The 23,629-nt window shown below is 36.6% G+C and overlaps 1 protein-coding gene across 1 annotated transcript in view; it reads right to left on the minus strand.

The window, feature by feature from the left end:
• Window positions 1-23,629, minus strand: part of ptprm (protein tyrosine phosphatase, receptor type M) — a 431,502-nt gene that overhangs the window by 15,289 nt on the left and 392,584 nt on the right. The window contains exons 23-28 of the mRNA XM_031903767.1: window positions 13,148-13,245; window positions 7,383-7,499; window positions 4,506-4,660; window positions 3,063-3,198; window positions 2,078-2,227; window positions 1,395-1,568 (exon numbers count right to left, since the gene is read on the minus strand). Of these exons, the coding sequence (XP_031759627.1) occupies window positions 1,395-1,568; window positions 2,078-2,227; window positions 3,063-3,198; window positions 4,506-4,660; window positions 7,383-7,499; window positions 13,148-13,245 (830 nt within the window). The remainder of the gene's footprint in view (window positions 1-1,394; window positions 1,569-2,077; window positions 2,228-3,062; window positions 3,199-4,505; window positions 4,661-7,382; window positions 7,500-13,147; window positions 13,246-23,629) is intronic.

Here is a 23,629-nt window from a genome sequence, read left to right on the forward strand (position 1 = left end):
TCTACGGTATCAGACTTCTGAGACTGCAATTCTACTCCGCAGAAAATATCTTTGTCGCTCTGGAACATTTGATAAAATACAGTATGTTCTTTTCTACAGAACTAGAACAGAAACTGAATTGGCAGGTCCTTATTGTACTTCAAATAGATTGTCTTTTTAGATGTATTTTATTGCTTGCAGTAGCATTTGGAATTTTCTCTTTATCTCATCATAAAAATAAGACCAAGGTTAATTGGTAAAATATACCAAAATACAGCCTGTTATAAGGGTTATAAGGCTCTCTAACTGAGTTCCTAAGTGAATGACAAAACAAATGACATTTGTGTTAGGGGACCTGGACCCTTTCCTTGCTTAGTATGGTCTGTTCAGTACTGTGCTCTGTAAAAATGTATTTCAAGTTAATTATTAAACCACTGCAATGTCATAAGTCACAGTATCAGGAAGAATGCTCTTCCGATTAGGTTTTACAAGAAAAAACACTTTTTAAATAATGAGGTTTCCTTTTCCATTTAGTAAATTATAGGGACATAGCTTATTGTTAATAGGGGGGTCTTCAGTTCTGCCTCTTCCCCTACTGTTTACATGGGATTAGAAGAATTAAAGTACCAGAACAATCAGGAGTCCTTGCACTCCATTCATATCCATGGTGTGTGTAAGGTTGCCATGAGCTTTATCACCTTCTCTACAACTCCTACTGAGTGAAGTAGGGGTATAAATAAAAACAGGAGAGGATGTGACTCTGTAAACATAAGCAGCCCTAAAAGGGGTCAGGAATTTAAATACAGTCACCGTCTCCAAGCACACTCTTTGCTATTGCACTTATTTCATACAAGCACATGAGATACACTTTGTTACTGCTGGCACACAGACTCTGAATTGCAGCATTGTAGGACCATCTGTTTGTTGGCTGTAATATGTTCAATGCTGGATAAAAAATATAGACCTGACTGAGGAAAACAGGTGAAAAACGGCTGTGATAGATCCAAAGAAAAAAAATGACCAAAATGACTTACATTAACCATCTTTTTTTAAAGCTCAAATGAGGATCAAGAATGCAACTAACTATACAGCAAACACCCAAAAGTTAAATGAAACAAAACTTTTCTTCAAAAGTCTTTTTGGTCACCTAATATTGGGATGGGGGTCCCCTTCCCCCCTTTGGTTCCAAGTTAAGTAGACATAAAGGTATTTTATTGTAGAACAAAGAATGTATGAGAGCCCATAATGTTATTTCAGAAAATGAAATACTTTGTCATGCATGTTATTGATTACAAGCAGATGCACCCTGGTGACATTTTGTGCCAGAGGCTGTTTATTAACAAGGTTTCTCATTTTGTTGAATTCCAGATTATTGTCTCATCATCATGAACCTAGGCATCATAAAGCAATCTTACATCCATCAGTGCTGCATTGATGTAGTTACTGCTCTCCCCATCGATTGTAATGAGAAATGGGAGACATCGGTCTGGCGGTAATACATCCATGCAACGGTTCTTCTCATGGTTTCTGGGTAAGAGCGCTATACTGCAGTCTTCCACTCGCAAAGTTGGAGTCACCATATTTAATGTCTAAAAACAAGATGCTACAGTTATTAATAAGAACCCGCGTTTAGTTTCCTTGGCTGGAAAAACATATATGTCAAGAACAGGACAAGGTACATACAAAATTAGTTTTCTGCTGATCTCTTCTTAAAATTATTAAAATAAAGAATGCAATTTTTATGCCGTTTCGAAAAGAAGAGCACAATACTGCAATCCATACACACAAACCTCTGTTAACTTTAAATGATTAAACTTTAATTAAAAGGACTCATGCACTCTCGAATCCAACATAAGGGGGTTATGATATTCTTCACTTGCTGGGTCTATATTAAATCATCACAGTTTAGATCCTGAGATATCTCAGGGCATTCTTTGTCAATGTCTACCATTCTGCCAAAATCTATTTAAACTAGAAGTCTCTCTTAGGCTCAATATTTAAAAATGGCAGCTCAATGGATATGGCTAAGTGTTAATGTGTTATGTTTGCACTGTAAATATGCATATGTTCATGTAAGATAGATTGCTGTAGCACTTACCCTAAATTCTTCTTTAATTTGGCTAGAGTTAGTCTGTGGGTCCACTTTGTTCATTTCATAGTAAACAGATCTGACCTGAGATGCCAAGATTGCTGTATCTCCACAAAGGCAAGCTTCCAAAATGGCATCATGAATGAACACATACTGCTCCTGTAAAGAGAAAAGATAAAAAGCCTGGTCAGCTTAGCAGCTTTCAATTCGAAGTTACCGTAATATATGCTGCATTCTTGTAGTGACATGCTGAAATCTGCACTAAATAATGTCAATATGGAATTGTATCCAATGCTAACAGACTGATAGCAGGACATCGGACAAAGGGAGACCCTGGAGCTGCTGCCACCCTGTTCAGTGATGCCACTGTGGGTTGTGCCAATAGGTATAGCAGTCTTGCGCCTTATGAATCACAAACCAATCATTTTAATGTTGAGCATTGGGAATTACACAATCTTCACTTTGAGCACAATTGTGGGCTCACTGATGCTTATTCATGAGCATCCACAATTATGCTGAAATTATGGGAAAATGCTGTATTACGGGTAAAAAAATATTGTGACTTTTATCCTAAATTACACTTTTCATAGTGTGGCTGTGTTTGTAAATTAGCCCCTGTGTGCCCCATACATAGAAGTAAACTTTAGGTCTAGTAAACATTATTTAAACATTAAATAAACCCAATAGGATTGTTTTGCCACCAATATGGATTTACACAAGTTAGTTAGGATCAAATACAAATTACTGTTTTTACTACAGAAAAAAAGGAAATAATTTTTAACATTTTTAATTATATGGTAAAATAGACTTTATGGGAGATGTCCTTCCCATAATTCACAGCTTTCTGAATATTGGATTTCCAAATAAGAGATCCCATACTTATTATAGTTGAATTAAAGAGCAGAGGGCAAATAATAGTAAATAAACAGATCTCTAAGCTTTACTGCATGCAGATTCACAATTTTCATTTGTTAAATTTGAATCCAAACGGTACCTCAGTCTGCACCATATTTACTCTACGGGAACGCAGTTCCCTCACGCAATTGTAGATATCTACCACGCCTTCTCTTTCTGCCATATCCAGCATGATGTCAATGACAATAAAGCAGCCAGTCCTTCCTGCCCCTGCACTGGAATCAAAGAAAATTTTTATTACAGTGAAGAGGGGACATTTTATAGAGGAGCCGAAACATTTTAGCCTTCGTGAGTCAATTAGAAACACACATTTTGTTTCAGTAGTTTTTCCTTAGGACCCAGAAGAAGACTTGAATTTTCTGCTATTATCACAAAAAGTTTTCAGTGCTCAGAAGGAATATGAATTGTTTTCATTACTTTCAACTTTCTGTCAACTTTGCCTCCAGCATCATGGCTAGGATTACAGATAAAGGGGAAAAATATCAATACAGAGAAAAAGGAGCTATAAGAATTTATTTCTGCTATTGACTTTAAAGTTCTCTGGATTCTCTAGACTTTTTCCCAACCAAATAATCATATTCAGATTGTGGTGTATACTTTCTGTGCTGAAATTTTCCATTTCAATCATTCTTATAATTATATATGTAATATATGTATATGTATTGGTGTTAAATGTTAAATCTCAGGTTGACCCTAAGGTTCTGTATAGTTGTCCTCAATACAGTAGTTCTGTTCTTGTTCCATAGCCCTTTGATGATTCCATTATTGTAAATACATATTCTTAGACACCTTGGGGTAACACATCTAAGATGACAAGGCAGGTGAAGTCTCTACAAACATTACAGTGTTGAAACAAGGCAAAAGGATTACTGGCATATAATTTTCGACTTGAGAAATATAAGCTATAAAAAATGCCCAATTTTAAAGACTTTGTCCTGAACCTCTGATAACCCCAATTCTTCCTTCTTGCCATCTGTGGCATCACACTGGGTGCCACCACATCCAATCCCCCAACCCCCACCAGAACTGGGAGAGAGGGGTCATATGCTGATTTGCTGGTGAAAAAAATGACTCAGGTACAGTATTATGTACATTGTATGCAGCTAGTTCATAACACCAAAAAATGAAAGCCTATCAAAGTAATTAAGATATAATGTACTGTGGCACTGCACTGGTGAAAGTTGTGTGTTTGCTTCAGAAACACCACAATAGTTTATATAAACAATGCTACTGTGTAGCCATAGGGAAAGCCATTCAAACTGAAATAGGCCTAATGATACAGGTTACATAGCAGATAACAGATAAGCTCTGTAAAGTACCATTGTAGAGAGCTTATCTGTACGCAACCTTTTCAGCCATTTCTCCTTTTTTTCAAGTTTTAATGTCTACTCTAGTTACACAGCAGCTTATTTATAAAATCTACATTATATTTTCATTATTTTAAAACACTTTAATTTTTTTGGTGGCAACATCTGCTTTTCTAAGTATTCTAAGAGTTCTGATAAAAGAGCAGTGTAATTACCTGCAGTGCACAACTAATGGACCTGAATTAGGTGGATTCTTTGATTTAACTTGTCGTACAAATCCTAGAAGCCCTGTTGCATGATATGGTACTCCATGGTCTGGCCAGCCTGTGAAGTGGAACTGGCGAATTTCACGGATTTCATGGACGCCCCTCTGCTTAGGAAACACATGTAATAACAATAAAAAGCCAAATTAAAAATGGATATTGTTATTGTTAAGAAAGCCTTAAGACCTTTGCAGAATTTTGCCACCTAGATTGTCTAACTTGAATAATACAGAAATGCTAGATCTGTTATATACAAGTAAAACACATAAAAACCTATGGTTACAGCACCAAGTGAACAGGTGTTGTTTTTACATAAAATAATGGGTATAAATGTGCATAAGTTATGGATACTGATGACAGCACAGCCATGTAAACTTATTCTTGAGCAACATGCGTGGTCATTGCATTCTTTAAATCAACAACAAGTTATATAGGTTTTCATTTATTCATAGTGAGCTGCCACATAGCACCTCCTGGGAAAAACATATTAAAGCTTAAATACCATTGAAATTAAAGCTTGTTCCAGCCAAATAGGAAACATATTAATATCAACTAAAATCTCACTGTCTCTGGCAATATCTTGCTCACTGCCAAAGAGACAATATTCCAAGAAGCCATCATAAATCTCAGCAAATAAGACATCTTAATATATTACTATCATATCTAATCGGATTGGATGGAGCTCCATCTGTTCGACAGATGAACTGAAACTAGGCAGCATTTAATAAGCAACATCTCCAACTGGAATCCTTCACACGTCTCTAATCAATACAAACATATGCTACTCAAGGCAATTTGCAAACTTGAGAAGGTTGTACTTTCTGCAAAAGTTTATTTATAAGCTGGAATAGTCAGTTAGCTGTTTGATGTATGTCAAGAGAAAACCTTAAGTCGCTTGAAAAGGTAACAGCTGAACACAGATACTCAAATACTGAAGATTAAGCAATCTAGTTTAATTTAGGTGCTAGTGAAGGTAACCATTTGGAGAAGAAAGGGCTTTATTAAGGGCTAACTGGAATGTTTTTAAAATATACTTTTTGTATTGACTAAGTTAATTAATCATGTTACAATTAAAAGAACAGGGTGCATTTCAGTCCATTAGTGGAGTGATCTATAATTGGGAGTTGGGGATCCTACCACAACAACTGAATTTGCTGATGGGCCTTACCCTACCACAAAGTCTTTTGGAGGCCTTGTCACTCAGCACTTACTTTATAGGAGCATTTAATATTACTACCCAACTGATAAGCTTTTCCCAAACATCAGCGACAAATGCTGGAGGTGCGGCTCTGAGGTGGGGTCCTTTAAGCATAGATGGTTCTTGTGTCCAGCTATGACACAATTTTGGAGCAAAGTGTGTGAAATATCTAGCAAGATCACTAATAGCAATATCCACCCCTCCAACCTCCCCCTGCTTCTTTTTTACTATGATGGAAACAGCAACTTAATTGTAAATGATAAACTGACACTCCACTTATTACATGCAGCAAAAGCAATAATTCCCAAAAAGTGGAAATCAATAAACCCCCCCACAGCAAACGAATGGGTCACCCTAGTATAAGAAACTAGGAAACTAGAAGAAATCACAGCCTTGTTACATAATAAGATCCAACAATATCATAGTACTTGGAATCCCTGGCTCAATCTGCTAAACTGCTAAAGTGAGAAAACACCACCGTAACATGACAAACCCCTAGGAATAGGACCCAAAATACTAGCAAATGGCATAAGATGTATTGGACATATATTGCATTTTAATATCTTTGTATAACAAAACTCGCTGTTAACCCTGCCTAAAAACAATGGACAATGAATACTGTAACATTTTGCTGAACCTCCCCCCCTCCCCCTTTTTTTCTTCTGTACCCCCCTCCCCTCCCCCCTCCTTTGAATGCAAAACCAATAAAAGAAAGATTTTGAAAAAAAAATATTACTACCCAACTGAGTCTGCTCAACTAGTTTAGGAGAATAAGATCTATACCTGTAGCTCACATAAGCTCTAGTTTTCCTGAGAGACCCCAATCTCAATACATTTAATTCAGGAACATTCCTACTAGTTCCATGTTGCCAGATTATCAGATTTCTGTGTATACTATGGATTCGGAGTTCACAAATGTAAAGAAAAGTTCTTTTGACAGAAAGCTATAAATAGTATATTGTGGATTCTATTCCAGGAAAAATGTATAATCCTTATTTATACTGGCTACAGGCTGCTACTGCTTTGAATATCCCAAGATGATCCTACACCCTGTTTGTGCTCGTGCACTAGGAAGTGTCATCTTAAAAGGACAAAGCACATATTCAGCCAATAATAACACTGCCTGCAAGTCTAGTTCTTAATCTATGCACTTGATTTCAGCCAAGCAAAACGAATACTTTATAAGGGTTTAGTGCAGTCTATTAAAGTGTTTGTTATCTTCTTATCCCCTGTTTAGCAATGTGTAAATTAACCCCTGTGCAGCAAGAGATCTTCCTATACCCTGTATGTTCCACTTGCTAGTAGATATAAGTGACTACAAAACCCAGACTGACTGCTGCAATAAATCCTCCAGCAGTGACACCATACAGCTTTTGTATTTTTACCTACCAAGAAACCATCTGCTACTCAAGTAAAATTTATCAAGCAAGCAATTATACCAACATGCCTTATTAAGACACGCAGTATGATGAAAATGAGATTTGATTGAATTTAAATGAGATCAAGCTTATTTTATGTTTAAATTGGGTGCTATCTAACTTGCCATAACAATAAAATGTAAGTTCTCAAATATCTTTAACATCAGACAGAGTTGGAGAAACAACTGAAATCACAGACATTTGCTGACATACCTTTTCCACCGCAAATGTTCTGATTACATATTCTGCAAGCAGTTCTGTTTCAATCAGAGTCACTTTTATGTCTTTATAAATTTCAGTATCGTCTGGCCAATATTTACAGCACTTGACCTGTTTCAGGAAAGACAAGGCAGCAAATAAAAATTGTGTGAAAGTTCCCATAAAACCGATCACTTACAAAAGCCAAATTGCATCTGGGAGCCATGGGGTTAACAGTATAGCTAATACAATATATTTTTAGCCTGCCAGGAAATTCAGCATTAGGGTTCAAAATAAAAGTGAAATTCTTAGAATGAGCTATATAAGATGGAATGTCAAAACACAGAGTATACCCTGAAAATACCTGGGCATATGCCCATATTATGTGTCAACTTTGGACAAGTTCTCTTCCAAGCACATTTGCTATTTACATTAATTCTTTTTTTTTTTTTTTAGATGTCATGATATTAGCATTATTTACATTGTTAAAATAATGAAATTAAAACAACAGTGCCACCTAAAGGTCAGTTATGCTAACTGGCCTGACATTAGAAGTTTCTTTGGAGTTGCACTCGGCCTTTGGTTATTGAACCCCTCCTTATTATACTCTTATATTTTACAATAGGGGTACATTATTCACTACATAAGCAAGTGTTCAGTGTATCTGTAGGCGCAGCTAGAACAGTTTTGCCCATGTTATGCATGACTCAGTAGTACAACTGTGCTCACTATGGTTATTAGATATCCAAAGCACCAATGCAATTCCCACAAATCAATGCCACTGAAAGCAGCTTCTATGCAGACTGGTTCAGCAACAACTGATCATCCCCAGCAAGCAGCTGATACTGTATTTCTGCTCAAAATGATTCCTTCAGCAGTTGCTTTACTGAGCATACATTATTGTTTAATTAAAACACAGTGCAGTAATTCCAATTGCATTCTAATGAGAAGGCCCCCGAGTTTAAATTGTCACAGTGTGAATGTGATCTACGTGTCTGCCATTCAGTTACGAGCACAGCCTATATTCTATGTGCCTGGGTTGGGTTCAGCTATTAGCTAGAAAATAAAATCTGTTTGCAGAAAGTAACAAGAAGCAGCTGCACAAGAGCAAGGGACAAATTGGACCTACAACAAAGCTGTCTGGGAAGCTATCTCGCCAAGTGGGGACTTTTAAGTGTTGGCACCATAAAATATGGCTGTACTAGCTGTAAATATTATCCTCATTTCTTTGGGCTGATGTATAACAACAATTACAGCTTTGTGTTACGGAGCCATACGGTGCTATATGGTATGCACAAATTGTGCCAGAAAGTATGCATACAATATACAAATTCATTTTTCTTCTTATTCCACTAAAAAATGCAGATAACAGAATAAAATCAAATAAAATATAAAAGCAACATTGAAAATAACCTCTATAGCAGTCGGATTTGTTTACCATTTATTTTTCCATCTTAGAATATTGGTGTATAGACCATTTGAGATTTTAGCCCTTTGTAGTACAACATAAAAATAGGACCCTGTTACCACATAAGTCAATATTGATTTAAAGTGATTAAATTATTATAATTAATTGAAACCCCGCTACAGTGTTCTAAGAGTATCAAGAACAGGGATGCTGACATGAGCAAGGAATAGTTTTAAATTTAAAGTACTACTAAAGGGTAAATTACTGAGAGGTTGCATTGTGCTAGGCTACCCTTATCTAAGACAAAATGCTAACCTTCTGCAGTAAACCAGTGGGGTACTGTCTATACAGAAACATCTGGAAAGTAAAAGTAGGAAGGGAGCAACACAAAATAAAGCGCTAAATTTTGTATTGGTTTTGTTTTGGATCACAGGGGCCCTTTCTCAAGTGTGTGTGGGGGGGGGGGGGAGATGGGCGGCATCGGAAAGTCTGCCTCAGGGGGACAGGATTTCAGAATCATCCCTGAATACAGTTAAAGCCTTTTGACTCAATATGTTTCATGGTGTATGCAGAAAAATTAATTCATGAAGATCAAATGTTTGTGCGGGTATGGGATTCCTTTATCCGGAAACCCATTATCCAGAAAGCTCTGAATTATGGAATGCCCATCTCCCATAGACACAATTTTAATCAAATTATTAAGAATTTTAAAACTGATTTCCTTTTTCTCTGTATTAATAAAACGGTACCTTGTTATTTATCCCAACTAAGATATAAATAATCCTTATTGGATGCAAAACAATCCTATTGGGTTTAATTAATGTTTTATTAATTTTTCAGTAGACTTAAGGTATAGAGATCCAAATTACAGAAAGATCCTGATAACGGGTCCTATACCTGTACTGTGAAAAAAAACCCTACCACATGGAACACTTTATGAGGCTGTCTGCCTTAACTGCATCCAGTATAGGGCGCAGGGGGCCTTAGCCTTTGGCAAGAATGAATTGATTTTACCAACCTTCATGAAAGCATGCAGGGCAAGGCAAGTGTGTGCTAATGCTGGAAATGCTTCATTAAAGTTGTTAATAAACAGTCACAGTCTAATGAGGTCTTTTCATAACTGACATAACATGTTTAGGAATCATTAGCTTAAATTCCCAGCGCAGGGGTCCCTTTGAGAGTCATGCAGAATGCATTGCACTGTTTATGACAGATGGGTTAGAAGAACATTACAAATGGCATTAATATCACCTAAATGTGAAAGTTAAGAAAGAAACTAAACAAATGCATGAGAAAATCAATCAGTGGATATGTCAGGTTTGCAAGTTTGGATTTATTAGGGGACACAGCAGACTGTTGAAAAAAAATATCAAAAGCAATTGTCCCTGTAGATGCAGCAAAATGACAGGGGTCCCTTGTTGCAACATAGAGGGAGAGTCAGATATGCACGACTTGTTATTGTCACAATTGCTTCTGACAGTGACAGGTAGTGGCAGCTGTACTTTGCCGCAAGAAAAGTCTAAGGCACCTGAAACCAGTGCTTGTTTGTTTAAGGGGAATCTGTAACTTAAACCCTATAGACAGCTAAAATAAGGATATTCGATCTGTAGCATTCCTCTGCATCCTTCTAAAAATGTTAAAGGGAACCAACATTTGTTTCTGTTCCAAAATTATGGGAAATCTTTTATTTAAGCAAAAAAATTTAATTTTTAAAGGAACAGTAACACCAAAAAAAAAATCGAATTTTATCAAAGTAATTAATATACAGGTATAGGATCCCTTATCCGGAAACCCATTATCCAGAATGTTCCGAATTACGGAAAGGCCATCTCCCATAGACTCCATTATAAGCAAATAATTCCAATTTTTAAAAATGATTTCCTTTTTCTCTGTAATAATAAAACAGTACCTTGTACAGGAGGCAAAACAATCCTATTGGGTTTATTCAATATCGAAATGATTTTTAGCAGACTTAAGTTATGGAGATCTAAATTAGGGAAAGATCCCTTATTCAGAAAACTCTAGGTCCCGAGCATTCTGGATAACAGGTCCCATACCTGTATTATGTGCTACTGCCCTGTACTGGTTAAAGATGTATGTTTTCTTCTGAAACGCTACTATAGTTTATATAAACAAAGCTGCTGTGTAGCCATAGTAGCCATTTGAATTGAAAAAAGGAGAGAAGGCATAGATTATATAGTAGATAAGTTGCATAAATTCCCATTTTATTCTACAAAACTTATCTGTTATCTGCTTATGTAACCTGTGCCTTTTCTTCTTTTTTCCTGCTTGAATGGCTGCCCCTGTGGCTACACAGCAGCATATAGTTTTCTGAAGCAAACACACAACTTTTACCAGTGCAGGGCAACAGTACATTATATTTTAATTACTGTAAAACATTTTTATTTTTTTGTGTTACTGTTCCTTTAAGAATGATTTCCTTTTTCTCTGTTATAATAAAATAGTACCTTTTACTTGATCCCAACTAAGCTGCATGAATCCATATTGGTGGCAACATTTCATTGAGTTTGAGGACATCTCAACCCAAAAAATAATTTTTGCCTAAAAATAGACAACATATATCTAAGCAACTTTGCAATATACATTCATTGCAAATTTGTAATGGTTTTTAAGTTATTTGTACATATAACTGTGTGCCCTTTTCTATTCTCTGCCCTGGTAGCTCTGGCATTTGAAACAATGTAACACAAGGCAGCAGACTGACAGACCTGTCTTGCAGGAGGAGACTGGCCTTTGCAACATTGTTTAAAAAGTCATAACCAGGACTTTAGCAAATGCTGCTTTCAATAGCAATTACATTTACTTGGTCACATCAAAATAGGCGCAGTCACGTAAAAAAAGCCGGGGACGACAAAAGAGCTGCGCAACAAACGCGTTTTGCGGATTTTTCAGGGACAGATTCGCTCATCACTACTTAAGTCTATGCACCCTAGTTAGAATCAAGTACAAGCTACTGTTTTATTAATACAGGTATGGGACCTGTTATCCAGAATGCTTGGGACTTGGGGTTTTCCAGATAAGGGATCTTTCTGTAATTTGGATCTCCACAATTTAAGTCCTTTAAAAATCATTTAAATATTAAATAAACCCAACAGGATTGTTTTGTCTCCAATAAGGGTTAATTATATCTTAGTTGCGATCAAGTACAGGTACTGTTTTATTATTACAGAGAAAAAGGAAATCATTTTAAAAAAATGTGAATTATTTGCTTATATTGGAGTCTATGGGAGATGGCCTTTCTGTAATTCAGAACTTTCTGGATAATGGGTTTCCGGATAACGGATCCCATACCTGTACAGAGAAAAAGTAATAATTTAAAAACTTTGGAATTACTTGCTAAACATGGATATGCCCTTCCTGTAAATTCCTGAATACTGGATTTCAAGGTAAGAGATTCTATGCGTGCCTGTACTACAAATTTTGGGCTGTTAAATGAAAATAGTATTAGTTAAGTGTCATGCCTAGGATGATAATTGCCACTTTTAGCAAATTACAGCAACACAATGAAGGTCAACATTCTGGAAAAGCTCTTTCGCACCACTACGAAATGTTACAGTAGGAAAAAAAAGCTGTACCGGTTTTGGACCCCTTATCCGGAAACCTATTATCCAGAAAGATCCGAATTACGGAAAGGCCATCTCCCATAGACTCCATTTTTAGCAAATACAGGTATAGGACCCGTTATCCAGAACGCTCGGGACCAAGGGTATTCCGGATAAGGGGTCTTTCCGTAATTTGGATCTTCATACCCTAAGTCTACTAAGAAATCAATAAAACTTTAAATAAACCCAATAGGATTATTTTGCATCCAATAAGGATTAATTATATCTTAGTTGGGATCAAATACAAGGCACTGTTTTATTTTTACAGAGAAAAAGGAAATCAATTTTAAAAATCTGAATTATTTGATTAAAATGGAGTCTATGGGAGGCAGGCTTTCCGTAATTCGGAGCTTTCTGGATATCGGGTTTCCGGATAAGGGATCCCATACCTGTAATTCACATTTTTTAAAATGATTTCCTTTTTCTCTGTAATAATAAAACCATACCTTATACTTGATCCCAACTAAGATATAATGAATCCTTATTGGTAGCAAAACAATCCTATTGGGTTTATTTAATGTTTAAATGATTTTTTTTAGTAGACTTAAGGCAGCAGATCTGAATTACGGAAAATCCCTTATCCGGAAAACCCCAGGTCCCGAGCATTCTGGATAACAGGTCCCATACCTGTATATTTACTTGTACAATGTATTTTGATATTATTTGATATTATTTATTGTTGCAGATTTATTTTTTATAATTTATTATTACAATGCAATAAGTTTACAAATGAAAAAAGTATTGCTTACCCTGCCAACTTCAACTAGGTTGGTCACCATGACTATACTGGCTGTGTTTTCATGCCATATCATCCTCCAGAAATCATATACTGTTTCTTGCATTGGACCTGCAAATGCACCAATAATGTTCATTATTATTATTATATTAATCTAGAAAAACATACATTGAAAATCTAGATTTCTGTAGCTTAACTAATAATATGACTCTAAAATGCATCTTACCTGTTTTATAAAAAATGACTCATTCCCTCCCCCTGTCTTCTCAAGTATAATAAATTATCAATCAGTCAAGCTGAAGGTAATTATTGTAAAAAATATTGTAAAATGTTCCTGCAATTTTAATTATAATCCCTATTCACTGGATTATGGTGGGACATAAATCTGCAGTATTTTATACTTTAAACATGATGAAAATGTCTATAATGTGGTGTATACTCCAAGGAGACTGAACTGTGGCACTCAGCTAATGCCCAAGAGCTAAACAGCAGTGCTCACATCTACAGCAACCTGGGACTCTACCAAAAGTGCAGTATTCAGTATCCTTCCAGCTACTGCTTTTGATAAAAAAGCTGAAATGAGACCACTCTTAGGGGCTGATTTACTAAGACACGATTTGGAATCCGAATTGGAAAAATTCCGATTGGAAACGAAGATTTTGCGACTTTTTCGTATTTTTTGCGATTTTTTCGGCGTCTTTACGATTTTTACGTAAAAACGCGAGTTTTTCGGCGTCTTTACGATTTTTGCGTAAAAACGCGAGTTTTTCGGCATCTTTACGATTTTTGCGTAAAAACGCGAGTTTTTCGTAGCCATTACGAAAGTTGCGCAAAGTCGCAATTTTTTCGTAGCGTTAACACTTGCGCGCAAAGTCGCACCTTTTTCGTAGCGTTAAAACTTAAAAGGCGCGACGTTTCGCGCAAGTTTTAACGCTACGAAAAAATCGCGACTTTGCGCAACTTTCATAATGGCTACGAAAAACTTGCGTTTTTACGCAAAAATCGTAAAGACGCCGAAAAACTCGCGTTTTTACGCAAAAATCGTAAAGACGCCGGAAAAAATCGCAAAAAATACGAAAAAGTCGTAAAGACGGCGAAAAAATCGCAAAATTACCGATCATTACGAAAAAAACGCAATCGGACACATTCGGCCCGTTCGTGGGTTAGTAAATGTGCCCCATAGTAGCACTTTAGCTTTTGCTGAGCTGCAACACTTAAGCCTCACCATCATCAGAATCTGGTCTCTGAGTTGCTAATTTTTTATTTAAACCATTTCCCCAACTTTTTCATGTATTTAATACATCACAGAAGCAGGTTTCAGTTGGAGAAAGCTGAATATTATGATACTGGTCTGTTTTAACCCACTTTACTATGTTACCATGAAAAACCTTGTAGTGTTTAGGTTATTTGGTATCTACTGTTCCAACCAATAGGTTCAGATTTAGAAGTATGTACAAAATAGGCTGTAAGATGTTTACAAATATTTTGAAGCCAAATTTATAGAAAAATACCTTTTCAGTTAGTATCCAAAAATAAATAAATACATATATAATCCGAATCACAAATTTTGTTTGAGTTGACAAATTAATCTACATTCCTACTCTAAACTGAGGAGTGCAACAGTACCTAATGACTTAACAAAAAAATGACAAGTCGTCCCTCCAGTGTGTAGAAGACCCATAAATTCCAGGGCCTGGGGTTGTGTGATTAGGTCTGTCAAGGAAAAACTGTTGGATAGGCCAGTTTGATTTTTCTCTAACAGGTCCTATTCCTAGGGTAAGGGACACATTGCTTATTCTCTTTGGTCTCCAACTACCAGAAGAGGTGGATGTACTGGGAAGCTTAAGAGAAAAGGCACCAGTACTAAGCTGAGCCCTAAGGTAACACAAAACCTTAGTGAAGTCAGGGAGCAGGTGACCAAGAACAAGGTTAAAGTGCAGATAGTCAGCTTGTGCCAGCTTAGTAAGAGCAGTAAGCAGAGTGAAGTTACCACCTAGTGTAGGAACCACAGCTGGAAAGAGACTCAGGCTGTCAAGCCTGAGAGGCTTCCACTGGAGGGGATCCATTTTACTCAGAAACATACCAACATACACAACATTTGTACAGCAAATTATCTCTGTAATTACAAATACCTTTGTGAGGGTGCGGCTAAAAAAAAGTGAGTTAAATGTAATGGTGCTTTACTATTTAGCAGGTAAGAGATGATTTTCCTATCAATATAAAGTTAAATAATTAATTGTGTGTTTTCAAGCCCCATGTGTTCCCTAATGTATACGCAATTCAGTCATTTCAGTATGTAAAGGATAACATCTCTGATCAAAATATTATTTGACTCAATGGTCAGTTTGCTAAGTTACAAATCTTATGGGAGCCAATTGTTTTTTTCCTTTCTAGAGCAGATCTGAACACTATGCAGTCATAAATGATGTTGAGTTTATCACTCAGTTTATATGAGTAAATCACTTTTGTGCAGCCATGTTCTACTTACTGTTCAACAAACACAGACAAATTTGCAGTCACCTTCATACCTCAGCAACTTCTACAGACATTGATAAGGCACCTACAGCCACCATGGAAACTACAGTGACACCGGTTTCACAAATGCTATTGACTTTTTATGATTACATTTCAAGACAAGCTAATGTACATTTCCATCAAACCCCAGTTTGACTGCAATTCCCTTCACTCTAGAATTGGTCTTTGTAAGAAAACTAAACTGAAACTGAATGGTTGTCAAGGCTAATCAATGAGGCTGGAAAGAGAAATGTAATAGACACAATGCATCATGTTATAAGTTCTTTATTTTAAAGTGGGTAGTAGTCCGGCTAAAACTGTTCTTGACAAACGTTAAAACTTTATGAAAGTGAGATTTGTATTTTTAGCAGTATCATAGGAAGGTTAATTTATCTGTAGTTCTTTTTATCAATCAAATTACATTTAGATCAATTACTTTCAATGGGAGGACAGTATGTACACCCTATGTAAGGCACTTGCTTAAATAGTCTCCTTTATTTAAAGGTAATGAGTGATTTAAAAAGTTGTATCTGTTATTTAAAAGTAAACTGACACTTAAAATCCTTGGTATGTCATCCCTGCACTGTATTTCCCTAGGGCAGTCAAACCTTTTTATCTAAAGCCCCACTTAAAGTGATACTGACACCAGAAAACTGCTTTTCAATATATTTATGTACATTTACCTATAGGTCACACTGATTATGTTTTGCTTTTAGGGCTGCTTTTATAAGTAATTGTTAGTTCAAGTTCCAAAACCTGTTTTGCCAATCTGACTGTCCTTTCTAAACCTGCCAGTTATAGCTTTGAATGCTAACAGCATGGATAAAGCTGGCCATACACGTGGCGATCTCACGATGTTTCGTACGACCGTCGGTCGCACGAAACATCGTCAGATCCGCCACACACCATTCAGGGCTGAATCGGCAGGTAAGGAGGTAGAAACAATAGGATTTCTACCTCCTTCTGCCGATTCAGCTCTGAAGGGAGAATTTTGGTCAGGCGCCTTCTATGGCGCCCGATCAAAATTTTCTAACTTGGCCGATCGGCGAGCCGACCGATTTCAGCAGCTTCCTGCGATATCGGTCGGCTCGCTGACATGCCATACACGCACCGATTATCGTACGAAACGAGGTTTCGTACGATAATATCGGTGCGTGTATGGCCACCTTAAGGCAGTCCCGTTATCTATTTACATGGGGGCTTTTACAAGATATAATTGTTAAAGAATTGGGCAAAATTATAAATAACATGCAAAGACAATGCTATGATAGATGCAAGAAAGGTTTCATTTCTGTTGTCAGTATCTGTTTAAAAGGTCTTACTTTTGGCCAAGGACCCCCTTGAAGGTGCAACCTTTGGTCAGGGCCCCCCTAAGCTCATTAAATGAGTACAGACATAGGGAAATGTGTATCAGTCATTCAGCCAAGTGTATTTAGGACATCAAATACATATTCATCCAAAATCTCACTCTAACTAACCTTCAAGCTGGGCTTTCAGGCTTTTCTAGGAGAGCAAATGGCCATTCTCCCTAATATCCACCTTAACTGGTCTTCAGAATTAATGCTGCCACTACATTTCTAATTTGCCCCAGGTTGGCCAGTCCCACGATTTGGAAACTTCTGCCTTAGGATGATATTTTTATCTTCAAACATCCTACTTTCCCACATTCACCTTAAAGAGGGTGCAGAATCCCAACATTCATTCTAGTAAGTAGGGCTGCCACATTTTCTGGAAAGAAATGCTGTCCTACCAGTATGTTACCATTGTGGTCTATTATTAACATTGCTATCAAACACAATTTTTACCAGTCATGCTGGTAATATCCATGATCAGTTCAATACATTACACACAGCTGGACACCCAAGAGTCAACTATGCTGTAATTCACAAATTTACTAGTATTATGAAAAAAAGAAATACACACTGTGCTGTGTCCCAATCAGTTAAAAGGTTTTTCATCAAATGATTATTGAATCTCAGCCGCTAATGTGAAGCCTAAATGTTAAAACTTCTCATATGGGCTGTCATGTGCAGTAAAAACATAAAGCTTCTAAAAGAAGAATCATGAAACATCAGAGCAATATGTCATTCTGAGAGGCTTAAAATTGAACTGTAAAATAGGATGAATATCCTGTAGCAGCACATTTCGAAGCCTGGACACACTGGATTCAGCCTAAAGGCACGAGTGTAGTAACAGAGCAGATCAGATTAGCACCAACAGGAGGGGAACAGAAGTGGCTACTGAAAGAAACGTATTGGAATTTTATAATGAACACAATAAATCTAGGGTCAGTCTGTTCAGGCAGCATCCAGGTTCAGAACAGCACTCAGCAGATTACTTACAAAAAAGCTTTTGTTTTGTACTTTTGGTTATTTCTTGTGCCCACAACAATGCAGTAAAAGTGCCATACAGAATGAGCAATATGGCATATTCACCAAGAGACATGATACAGCTCAATGTGGATGCAGAGTAAGTTCTGTGTATTATACATCTACCACCTTGATAGAATGTGTCTATTATTGCCTGTATGTAAGCCATTTACATTAGAGGCACCTTTCTGATAAACAGTATGACTTTATTCACATTTTCACATAATATTACCGCTCAACTATTTTTTTTAAATTAAATACATTTAAATATTTCCAAATAACATCTATTATGTCTGAATATCTGTAACCTGATTTAATTAATGAAATGGCACAGCGGGGGGTTAGGGGGTGAGCCCTGCACCCCCCAGTCTGACCCTGGGTATGTTCATGTTTATGTGCCAGTACACAGTCAGATACTGGTTGCTGATTCAGCCTTTCCACCAAATTATTAGCCAAGAGGTTTACACGTTGGACCAAATTAATTAATATTTTATTGGTGTCAAAAGACAGTGGACCATGACCTGTTTAGTGACCTGGTAAAAAAATAAAGTTAACTCTACATATATCCATCCGAATGCACATGGTCTATTCCCTATATTTTGTGTTGTCCATACAGGCAACAATAGTCACACAATCTAAATCTGGACAAACTTGAGCAGTGAAAAGAAAACCTTTTTCTTCAAGCAAGACTACATATATAGCATTAGTTTTTCAATTTATGATATTGTTGGAAATTGTCTACAACAAAAGCAGATGGGCCACAAATTGGGCAATACTGATATCATATGTTATTGTTGATCTGCTAACACCTCTCTTTGCAACCCCCTATAGACAGCTCTGTTCGCTAGGATTCAATAATCTAAAAAGCTTGGTTTGTTACTCATCCAGGATATTGATGTACACGCATTCATTCACTTTATGTTCATGGAAATGTACAACAGACTGCTATAGACTGTCATTGTCCATTCCATGGGAATGACTTTAAATGCAATAATAATCATAAAATGTATTAAATGCAAACATTTTTACGCTAAATTCCCTTCAATCTCACCACTGTGTGAGGTTCACGATTCCCTGAAGCCATATTTGCGCACATAAGGAATATATTAATGCTTGGGCTTCTGATTTGAGAGAAAACAACTGCCAGGAAGTTATATAACAAGGGAACTGCCATCACAAGGTGAAATAGGAGGACAATACCGGAACTGCAATAACAGGAGAAAATTATGCAAAAGATTGCTTTTGTTCAATCTGCCATGTTTATTGAGTCAGTCCAAGGCACAGGAACCTACAATTTAAAAGAGATTTTAAAGGACAGAGGGAATAAAAGAGAATGTGTGCCAGTGTATGTGTGAATTTTGCCTACTAATTATCCAAAAGAGCAGCTTTTAAGCACCCCCCTACTTCTCTTGCTGAGAAACCACTTTTCTTTCTGTCATATTTACAATTTCAGAACAATGCTGCAAACAGCAGTCAAATCATATATACCAATTTTAATCATAAGTAAGAATATCTTTATAACCATATACCACTTTATATGGGGCTTTTCATTGTAAGGACTGCCTAGAACTACAATTACAATCAATGCAATGTGCGTCAATCTATTCCAGACAGGAAAAAAAAGAATAAAAGAAAAACATTGTGATCAAATCAATTGTTGTGCAGAAAGCATTGCTTTTATTGAAACTGCCCTAGTTCATGCAATCTGCGCTGGCTGTTAGACAAGTGTTGAGTATTTGTAAGGCTAAATAAAGGTCTTGCTACTTTATAAAAGCAAATGTATTCCCTCAGTGGCATTTCTTTTCAAGCATTTCATGGACCATTCACACTGACTATTCTCACATTCCAGCTTGTCACTGGAATAAGTGATTACAGCACCGCTTGTCTTCTGTGTGAATTAAAATGCAATAAAGTCTCAAGGCCAGAGTAGGATTTACAGCTACTGCAAGTCCTGGTTCCAGCACGCTTTTAATTCAAGCATTATAGGGAGCAATATGATTATAGATAAAATATTTCAGCAATGGCACACATATTTAAAGCCAATACATGTAATATTCTAGCTTGGAGAGCCTGTTCTAATCTCACTGTGAATGCCAAGTTTTGCACTAAATCTTCCCTTTTCTACTTCACTTTACATTTTACAAAAACAAATTTCCACTAAGGCTAACCATGACTGGGTCAGTTTATTATCTATTAATGCAATTATATGTCACACACACAAATAGAAACACATGGAAACATGTTTTCTCTAACATAGCAACACGATTTGGAAAGAGTGACTGCAACAGGCTGTTCATGACATCTATAAACAACACCTAAAAATAACAGCTCCATTGACATTAACTTCCAGAGGCCGCTTTCTGGAGGATCAGAAGCAATGCAATGCTGAATACACAATATGTTTACACTAGGATTTGTCTATTCCTAAAATCAATACACAACTTCATAAAGTCTCTGGATTTTATACGGCGATGCTTGGTGTTCAGACAACAACAGCTTTATGAATAGGCCTGTTTCTTTATAAAAACTGATCCTTTTCTAAGCCTATAATCAAAGGCCTCAGCAACTTAACCACCCACTGAACCCCCTACTCTTTGCTCACAGACTCACTATCAGGTATGGGACCTGGTATCCAGAATGCTGGGGACCTGGAATTTGGAATTCCATACTTTGTCTACTAAAAATGAATTCAAACATTAAATAAACTCAATAGGATTGTTTTGCCTCCAATAAGGATGAATAATATGCATTATTTGATTAAAACAGAGTTTATGGGAGATGGCCTTTCCGTAATTCAAATCTTTCTGGATAATGGATCCTATAACTGTACTGGTATTTATCTTTTACTATGCACTTACCATCACTTTAATAACCAAGAGGAACGCAGCAGGCACTTTCATTACCCCCACCTAATGTCTAACATTCTCTCCCATTTAGAATGTAAGCTCTTGTGAGCAGGGTCCTCCCCTCTACTGTCTCCTAATAATCCAAATCCTAACCATCCAAATGTAAATCTGAATCAGTTTTAAAGAAATGTTTTCTGTATATGGTACTTGTTTGGCATTGTATTTGTAAAGCTCTGAGAGAATCGATGGGGGTAAATAAAAAAAAATAATAATAATTGCCCTCTGCCTTATAAACAAGCCACATTGCACATGATGTGAAATCAAGTGTTTGTTGGTATATGGGTTAATAAAGGTCACAATTGTCCCTCCATAGTTTTACAGGGTAAGCACCCTGACCCTGCTGGTGTACCCATGGGACATGTCAGACAACTGTCGCTTAAAACACAGCAGCAAACCATTAGGGTCAGGACAATTACCATAAGCAAATGCATAGCCCTTAAAGGGGTAGTTCACCTTTACAATGGCTTTCAGTATGATGTACATTCTGTGATAGTTTGAGACATTTTTTTTTAATAATTAGCTCTTTGTTCAGCAGCTTTCCAGTTTGGAATTTCAGCTACTGCATTTGGTTTCTAGGGTCTATTTTACCTAAGTAACAAGTGGTTTGAATAACAGACTGGAATATGAATTGTAGATAGTCTCAATATATAGATAAGTGATTAAAAGTAACAATAACTTAAAAGATAAAAAAACCCAAACTTAATTTCTAACAAAAAATGAAAAAGTGCATTGCGTTTGGTAAATGATCAATATTGTGATCAAACTCTTTGCAAGAATTAGGAAGGAAAGCAGGATGCCAAAATAAAATAGAACAAAAAGAGAGAAAGAGAAATGATTGAATCTCTGACCACAGCTACTGTTTCTGACATAGTCTGATATCTCTGCCAGCTTGTTCTACACCATATTAGCAGCTCAAAGCTTTCTGTACTCATCTGTTTTATAACTACAGGCAAAATGTGCACACATTCAAAAGACACAGGAGTGTCAGAACTTGGCAAATTCGGGCTTGGAAAAAACGTAAAGGTAAAATTTCATTTTAATCAAAGGATTCTGAGCCGCAGCTTCTGGTGCACAGTACATTTAAAATGAAGATAAACACATGTAATATTTATGATCGTGTCCCCAATACTGTATCTATATATAAATGTAATAAATATATATATAAAGTAATAAGGTAAGCTAAAAGGTATATTCTGCCTCTGCCAGACAGAAACATAGCAAGTTAAATTTATCACTGTAGTGGATGCTTTATAATTATTTTTTACCAATATGTTTCTTTTTGAAATATAAATGGTCTATTGTTGCCATTCCATAGTCTATATTTTTTCCTACTGCCACGCTGCTCTTCCCTAGCAGTGCAGTGCAAATTGCTGACAAACGCTTGAATCAGCCAATTAGAGCATTCGAAATCTGTCAATGTCTCACAGCCATGTCGGTAGTAGCTGGAAAAAAATGTAAAAAATTCGCTCATCAGTAGTAGGTAATAACTAATGTATCAGGGAAGGTCATAGTGCAAAGTTCTGGTACAGGTCTAGTCGCCTATAGCACCCAATCGGCAGGTAGCATTTATTGTTTAAAAGCAAACATCACATTGGTTGATATGTCTAGCTGCACCTGAGCAGACTCTGTGCCTTTTTATTGCATGTGGGGCATAGGGTTATGTAGAATCAGTTATAATGGATTTCTTAGTGTTCACAGTAACTCAAAAAATGTTTGAACCTTGAAAAAATGTCCTTGAACTCCTTAAGCTTGAATAACAAGTGGAGATTTCCTTTAGCCACTATTATTGGAAAACAGTGTTAATAAACATATTTACTAAATCCACTGTATTTTGGGGCAGAGGGTATCATGGTACATACTTTTTATATAACTATTCTGAGGTATAGTTTTGCAGCAAATTCACAGATTTCACAACTCCTTGCTATAATGTCACCATGCCATCTGCCCCACCCCCACAAAAAAAATTGAGGCATGCATCAAGATTTACACATCTTGCATCAACATTGGCAAATCTGATAGATGTGACGCATTCTATGTCCCTGAATCAAAGTCTGGTATTCCACTGATTCATTGACAAAGGATTCAGGGTTTGGCCAAATCCCAAAATAGTGGATTCAGTGCATCCATATTATTAAATCTGGGGTTCCTTTGCTACATTATATCCCTCTGCCTCAGGGCAACATAAAACATTTTTGTAACCAGCGTATAGGCATTAGCTTGATTATTTTTTCTTTTAACAAGTAATTCTGTAAAACCTTGTACAGGGCAAGATCTATTTAAAAGCACCACCTGGACGACACATGAAATGCACATTCCCAACTGGCAAACCCTGATCTAAATGTCTCGTATGATAAAGTACAGTAACAAGGAATAAAGCAAAATCAGTAATTCCTAACTGTAGAATAAGGTAGGATTTATTCTAGCGTAGCCATACTATTGCAACATTAAAAAGAAATACAATAATAATGGAGACCACAAATACGAACTAAAAAAATAGCAAACAGAGCTTTCAAGCCGTGTTCCATCCTTGGACCTTTATTTTTCCATGACAGCATGAAGTGTGAACTAAAGTAGATAAGCTGGTGGCCGGCTATTTCACAGCTGATAAGACATGAGCATTGTTGCGGAGAAGATGACCTGCATTTAGTATTTCTTCACCTGCCCCTTTTTAGATTTTTACTTCCATAAACTATTCCACTTGCATTA

This window comes from Xenopus tropicalis, chromosome 6, assembly GCF_000004195.4.
Source record: "Xenopus tropicalis strain Nigerian chromosome 6, UCB_Xtro_10.0, whole genome shotgun sequence".
Taxonomy (NCBI): domain Eukaryota; kingdom Metazoa; phylum Chordata; class Amphibia; order Anura; family Pipidae; genus Xenopus; species Xenopus tropicalis.